At 32.8% G+C, this 7,316-nt stretch overlaps 1 protein-coding gene across 2 annotated transcripts; it reads left to right on the top strand.

Moving 5' to 3' along the window:
• Nucleotides 1–3,595: 3,595 nt before the first annotated feature.
• Nucleotides 3,596–6,890, top strand: LOC111988263 (receptor-like protein EIX2). 2 transcript variants are annotated; one of them, XM_065781764.1, is made up of 3 exons: nt 3,596–3,993; nt 5,995–6,609; nt 6,710–6,890. In XM_065781764.1, the coding sequence occupies exons 1-2, from the start codon at nt 3,693–3,695 to the stop codon at nt 6,585–6,587; spliced, it is 894 nt and encodes a 297-aa protein (XP_065637836.1). In that variant the 5' UTR covers nt 3,596–3,692; the 3' UTR covers nt 6,588–6,609; nt 6,710–6,890. The 2 variants fall into 2 exon arrangements, with proteins under 2 accessions (XP_065637836.1, XP_065637835.1); XM_065781763.1 differs by having other exon boundaries at nt 3,596–6,609.
• Nucleotides 6,891–7,316: the final 426 nt, after the last annotated feature.

Genomic DNA, 7,316 nt, shown 5'->3' with positions numbered 1-7,316 from the left:
TCAAGCATATATTTAATAATTAAATAATAAAGTTAATAAAATAAAATAATAACCATGAAAACATTAAAATTTATGATTAATTTTTAAAGTAAAGTTGAATATCTTTGAAAGATTTTAATTATAATTTTTTTTTTTATTCCTTGTAAGAAATAGATAATTTAATTAAGTAGAATAAAATTGTATTAAATTGTTTTTATAAAAAAAAAAAAAAAATTGCTAATGGGTTAGACTGCATGGTTCTTGCCATCGGTTCGTGCGGTCCAACCCCGGTTTTAGGAGTTCACGGAATTGCCACATATGCCCGGTTCTTTATGCTTAAAAAACCTGTTTTTATCCCGGTTCTCGGCTTTCACGATCCAACCTCCCAGTCCAGTCCGATTCTGAGAACTATGCTTAGAGGTATATTGCTTATCATCTCCTAAATTCAAAGAATAGGTATTAGAATAAAATTTTGTAAAGTTTAGTTTTAGTTCAAATGTAAAAATCCATTATGTTAAAAGATATCTAGTCTAATGCGTTAGAGCTCTTGTCCAATTGATGCGGTGTGGAAGTTACAAGAAACAAAACATGTTTACTTCAAGAAGATAACCTTAAATTCATTATGGGTTTCCTTCAATTCACAATGTGATAAAGTCTGGAATTTACTAAAAAACGAGAGACAAAGTCTGTATTTTTTGTTAATTTGAAAAAATAAATTGTCTTAGAATCTACAATGCATTTAAGTAATAAAAGAAAATCTAGGGCCGCCCTAAAAACCCTAATTCGAACTAATTATGTAATTAGGTGATAAAATAAGTACAATTACTAAAAAAAAAAAACAAAATTGAGATTATTGCAAAATCAAATCCTAATATTTCTAAGTGATGTCTCAAAATAGACAAAATCTTATTCTGACTTCTAAATTAAAAATTTATATATAAAATAAAAATGACTAAAAACAGCAAAAATGTATAATTCAAGGACTAAACAAACGAATTTGCCTACAAAGTGATTTCGGTTGTGGCCAAAGGTGACAAGTTTTGCCCCCAACATCGTTTTCTGCACCAATTTTCATGCAATTTCATCTCTATCACCAATGAGTTCTACTACTTCTTAAGGAAAGTTTGTATTTTCTATTTTATATCACCAATTATCCAAAAAGAAAAAAAAAATCTGTTGTCCAAAAACAAAAACTAACTCAAAATGTGTTGTTGTCAGGCAAAAAAATAATAATTTTTTAAATAACATATATAACACTCTTTTTTTTTTTTTTCTTTTTTTTCATGAATATTATTATATTAAACACTTTTTCTGCCTCCACAAAGTGCTGCACTGATGCGTTAATTGCTTACCATTTACGGTGCTTTTATATATATATATATATATATGACATGTTACTTGGCTAAAATGGCACAATAACATTGTTTACCGAAATATATATCAATTTATTATTGTTTCGGAAATATTTAAGGATCTATCACTTTTTGAGTACTCGAGTTCGGAGAACTCGAGTACACAAAAACTAGTAGATCCCTAAATATTTCTGCAACAGTAGTAGATTGATTATATTTCGATAAATAATAGTATTTGGCCATTTTGGCCCATGTTCCTCAACTTTCTTTTCTTTTCTTTTCTTTCCTTCTCTTTTTAACTTTTGAGCATGGTCTCCCATTGGTCAATGTCATCCACATGAATTTTTTTTATTTGCGTAAATAAGCAACACCTTGTGGTGGAAGAAAAAGCGTGTGTGTGTGGTTTTTTTTTTTAAAAAAAAAAAAAAAAAAAAAAAAAAAAAAAGTAAATAGAAAAAGTGTTTAATATTCATTAAAATGAAGTATTTGTAAAGTTATGGTTTTTGTTGTATATATAGGTATATATAAGGATAGATTGCAATAATGATATTTGAGTTTGGAAAATATGGTTTCATAAAGTGAAAATTCAAGTTCTGGAATTTTCTAAATGAAAATTCGAAAATCAGAATTTTCTGGAATTTTCTACAGAATTTTCTGCAGAATTTTTTGGTGACTGTTCAAAAAAGTTGAAGAGGTTTCAAGCCTTGTTAACGGTTTTATGAAACATTTTAACTCTCCATACATGCCTTTTGATGAAACATAACCCTATGGGTATAAATAGAGGCTTATGTTCATTTCAAAGAAATACAAGAAATCATATGGTCATTCTCTAGAATTGCTATCTGTAGAACCCAACATCTTGGTTGTATCTTGGGGACAAATTTGCGATAACTCTTTCGCAACAATAGTGTAGGGGGCAAATAATGTTTAAGGAAAACGATATAGTGCCTCCAAGTTTTCTATTTTCTATTTGTCCTTTGTGTTAACCTTGTTCTTTCATTATTATTTTGTGTAATATTCCAAATAGTTTTTCACATAACATTTATGTTAACTTTATTTTATGATAAAAAATGTTGTAATTGTATTAATTTATTTCCTTGTATTTTGTGAGATTTTATTGTAATAGGTTTAATATTAAGTTGGTGAAAATCTGATCAAGACAATTGAAGGTCACATAAGGAGCACATGTCGGAAACTAATGAAGAGTCAGTGTGTTTCGTAACTCATCTTGCGACTTGACCAACTCGTGAGATGACCCGTGAAATGCACTGTCAGCTAAGATTTTAAGTGTGACTGTTATACTTTTCACTCATACTATATATACCCTCATTACCCACAAAATTGCATGAAGGTTATTTAGAAGAAAACCCTAGAGATGTTTCTACAGCACACCCACCATATAAGGGAGAGCTACTCATCCTCCAGAGAGAAATCTTTGTAGTCTCTTCTCTTTTCCATTTTCCAGTGATATATCTTGAGAGAAGATTTGTACCAAAACACAACCCACACATATTCAAAGTGTAAAGAGTGTTTTGGAGTTTGAGAAGTATTGGGGATTTGCCGAAACAAGTCGGTGAGGTTTGGCGGATGCAATCGAGTAATATTACGGGATCCAAGAAGGTAGTGAAGACAAGACTCTGAAAAGTCTATTGATAGCTAGAGTTTGGAGGGTTCAAGTACTTTGAGTAGATTAGGCTTGAAATGTTTTTTTTACTAATAGATCATTTTGACTTGAAGGGTTGCAGAGAGGTTTTTCACCAAATTTTTCAGTTTCTTTTTCGATAATATATTTTGGTGTTATCTTATGTTTGCATCTCTCTTCTCTTACTCTTTAAGCTTTATATTTGTTATTAGTTATTACTTGCTTGTGGTTATGATTTAGAGAATAGTTCCGGTTATTGCGTATATTCTTATTCCGCACTTAGATAAGTTAGAGTAAAAGTAATTTAGCTATAAATTTAAAATTAAGGATCTAAACAAGTTATAGTGTTTTATACTTATTTGAGCTTTCAGTGTTTAATAAATAAAATTTATCCTGTCTTTATCTTTATTATTGGTTAGTTACTAAAGCTAAAAAAATAGTAAAATACTGATCCTTTTTCACGCATTAGCAACTTTATCTTTTCTTAATTCTAATAATATCAGTGTCAATCTTCTTTTGACCGCATTATCAGCGTGTCGTGTTCCCTTTGCATGCATTCACACATAAAATTCAACAAAAAGAAAAATTACAACTATTATAAATAATTGGTTCTATGGGTTGTGAGAGCTCAGAAACCAAAATCAAAATTACAACATTGATTGCTCTAGTTGTGCTTCCTCTCATATTTATCTTCATTTTGATTGTTTGTATCATCGGCCATGGCATTGATTATGGGAAGAAGGTCCCATAAACTTCTTTACGCAATTTTTACTCTTTTACTACACTTGAAACCAGCCCTTGGATTCATTTCAAAGGTTGGAGACGATAACGTGTGGTGCATAGAGAGGGAGAGACAAGCACTCCTTGAGTTCAAAGAAAAACTTATTGATAACACCAATATGCTCTCTTCATGGGGGAGTGAAGACGCAAAGAAAAATTGTTGCAGCTGGGAAGGAGTTCAGTGTAACAACCAAACAGGCCATGTACTTGAGCTTCATCTTGATTTTTATGGGTTACGAGGTAAGATAAGTCCTTCACTGATTGAGTTGCATCATTTGACTGATTTAGGTCTCAGTGGCAATGATTTTAATATCAGTCAGATCCCAAAGTTTATCGGTTCACTCAGTAACTTAAAGCACCTTGATCTAAATGGCGCCAATCTAAGTGGGCCAATTCCATTTCAACTTGGTAACCTTTCCAACTTGCAATATCTCGACCTTAGTTGGAATAATTTGAAACTTGTCCAAAATCTTGAATGGCTTTCTCATCTTGTTTCAATAGAACACCTTGATCTAAGTAATTTGAATCTTGGTGTAGCCAATGATTGGCTGAAAGTTGTTAGTGGTCTCCCTAACCTATCAGAGTTGTGGCTATATAATTGTTCTCTTCCTCTTGCCACAACATCTCCTCTTTTGCATATTAATTCCTCTAAATCTCTTACTTATCTTGATCTCTCTAACAACCCTTGCATCAACTCCTCCGTATTCTCTTGGATGTTGAATTCCAGTACCAACCTTGCTTATGTTGATCTCTCATCTAATCAATTACGAGGTTCAATTCCAAATGTTTTTGGCAACATGAATTCTCTTGAGCGACTCGATCTTCATGATAATCAATTTGAAGGTGGCATTCCAAAATCCCTTGGTGATATATGTACTTTACGTGGATTGTATTTGTCGTCCAACAATCTCAATGGACAAGTTCTTGAATTCTTCCACAACTTGCAAGGATGTGCAAAAGATTCATTAGAGAGCTTACATTTAGGCGGGAATCAAATTAAGGGGTCAATGCCTAAATTTGCAAAATTTCCATCATTAAGAGAGTTAGATCTTTCTAACAATAAACTTAATGGGTCTGTGCCCGAAAAAATAGAAACCCTATATAAGTTAGAGTTTTTGGATCTTCGTTCAAATATGTTGAAAGGTGTTATCTCTGAAACCCTACTTTCAAATTTCCCCAATTTGTTTTATTTACAATTATCTTCTAATTCTTTCACCTCAAATTTCAGCTTTGATTGGATTCCCCCTTTCCAATTGAATGACTTATATTTGAGATCTTGCAAGTTGGGTCCTCATTTTCCAAATTGGATAAAAACTCAAAAAAACCTTATCTTCCTCGATCTCTCCAATACTAGAATTTCAAATACCATCCCTACTTGGTTCTGGGACATGCCTTTTGAGTTATATTATTTGAATTTGTCTCAAAACAAAATCAAGGGTAGGTTGCCAAATATATCCTATATATTTTCAGACCTTGCCATACTAGATTTCAGTTCAAACAAATTTGAAGGCCCACTACCAGCAGTTTCTTCTAATTTGACCTCATTAAATCTCTCCAAAAATAAGTTTTTGGGGTTAAATTCATTTATATGCTCAATTACTGGGGGTATGATGCACCTTGACCTCTCAAACAACAATCTATCTGAAGAGATCCCTGATTGTTTCATGCATTGGCAAGAACTTGAAATTTTGAATTTGGCTCACAATAATTTGTTTGGGGAAATTCCACACTCTATAGGTTCTTTAATAGGGCTCATAGCATTGGACTTAAGCAACAATAGCTTGTCTGGGGAGTTGCCTTGCTCCCTCCAGAATTTCACAATGTTAAGATTTATGAACTTGAGAGAGAATAAATTGTCTGGAAGGATACCAACTTGGATAGGGGAAACAATGTCCTCATTGATCATTCTTAGCCTTAGATCCAATAAATTCCATGGAAGCATAGGGTTACAAATTTGTTTGCTAATCCATATTAAGTATTTAGACTTGTCTCAAAATAATATTTCTGGAACCATTCCACACTGCCTCAATAATTTTAATGCAATGGCTCACAAAATTTCAGATATTATGACTGACAAGTACTCAACTTGGAATGGCCCTGAATATAGTTTTTATACTGATTATGGAAAATATAGTGACAACAGTCTCAATATAATTGTTGGTTGGAAAGGAAATTTGTATGAGTATGGAAAGAATTTTGGAGAAATGAGAAGCATTGATCTTGCAAACAACGAATTGACAGGAAATATTCCAGAAGAGATATCCAGTCTTATAGAATTGAAAGCATTGAATTTATCAGGAAACACGTTGACTGGAGAAATCCCACAAGACATTGGTAAGTTGGAACAATTGGAATCTTTGGATTTGTCAAGAAATCGGTTTTCTGGTTCATTACCTGCTAGCATGGTTGGTTTACATTATTTGGGCTATCTTGACTTGTCCTATAATAAATTATCGGGAAGAATTCCAACAGGTACTCAACTCCAGTCCTTCGACCCTAGCAAATTCATGGGTAATGTTGGACTTTGTGGACCTCCCCTAATAGAAAAGTGCCCAGAAGATGTAACATCCAACGTTGGAGGCAGTAAAAACCATCAAGAAGATCGAGATGGGGGAAGTAAAAACCATCATGGATATCGAGATGAATTCTGGAAGTGTCTTTATGTTGGTACAGGGTTTGGATTTGCTGCTGGTTTTTGGGGAGTCTGTGTCTCTTTAATATTGAACCGCTCTTGGAGACATGCATATTTCCTAACGTTGATCAACCTGAAGGATTGGTTGTACGTGACAATAGTGGTGCATACTAAAATATTGCGAGAGATGTTTCACAACTAGGGCTATCACAACTTCACTAAAGGTTTGCAAAAAATTTTCGAACTCGTTATATGTTTCTATCTATTTCTTCTGTTGGATTGATTTTATTTTTGCTAACTAATGACTGTTGTTTAACCTTGTAGGAGATCTCCCGCCTTTGATATTACGTGCTATTCATTCGCTTATGAACTCATGCTGGGGTGCAAGCTTTAGAGAAGACTGTCGAATTCCAATGTCAATTTGTGTGTGTAATATATATATGTAAAATTTTGTGTGTACTAGGCAAGAGCTGGAATTGCCATCAATGAAATTTTGTTTTATATTCGATTAATGATCTGGTTTCATTTGAATAGGTTAGTTGGCGTTCAAGTTCAACATAGGTTGAACGGTAATTCTACGGATTTCAAATCTTTTATGAACTTATTTTCCCATGTTAAAGTTGAACCTGGATCTAAAATGTGCACCTCTTAAAAAAAGCCAATAACCTAACTCTAATAGCAAAATTAAATGTAGCTATGCCAACCAAACATTAATAGCTTAAAAAATATATATTATCGTTAACTCTGCCTGGGGAGATGAGAAAGGGAAAAAGAAAACGAGGCTGGCTAGTGATTTAGTTTCACGTTCCTACTTTATATATATAAACATTTCTTTTATCTACTTTTGTTATGTGGATCTCGGAGGAAGTTTTTCCAATAAGAAAATAATATTTCAAACATAATAATGAGAGTGTCGGTATTATAATACTTT

This window comes from Quercus suber, unplaced genomic scaffold, assembly GCF_002906115.3.
Source record: "Quercus suber isolate HL8 unplaced genomic scaffold, Cork oak 2.0 scaffold_277, whole genome shotgun sequence".
NCBI classification, from domain to species: domain Eukaryota; kingdom Viridiplantae; phylum Streptophyta; class Magnoliopsida; order Fagales; family Fagaceae; genus Quercus; species Quercus suber.
The sequence above is the reverse complement of the archived record's forward strand: the minus strand, read 5'-3'. Positions and strand labels throughout refer to the sequence as shown.

Excerpts from the sequence above, each read along its gene's own strand:
- LOC111988263 (XM_065781763.1), top strand. The coding sequence starts at position 3,693 with ATGGCATTGATTATGGGAAGAAGGTCCCATAAACTTCTTTACGCAATT.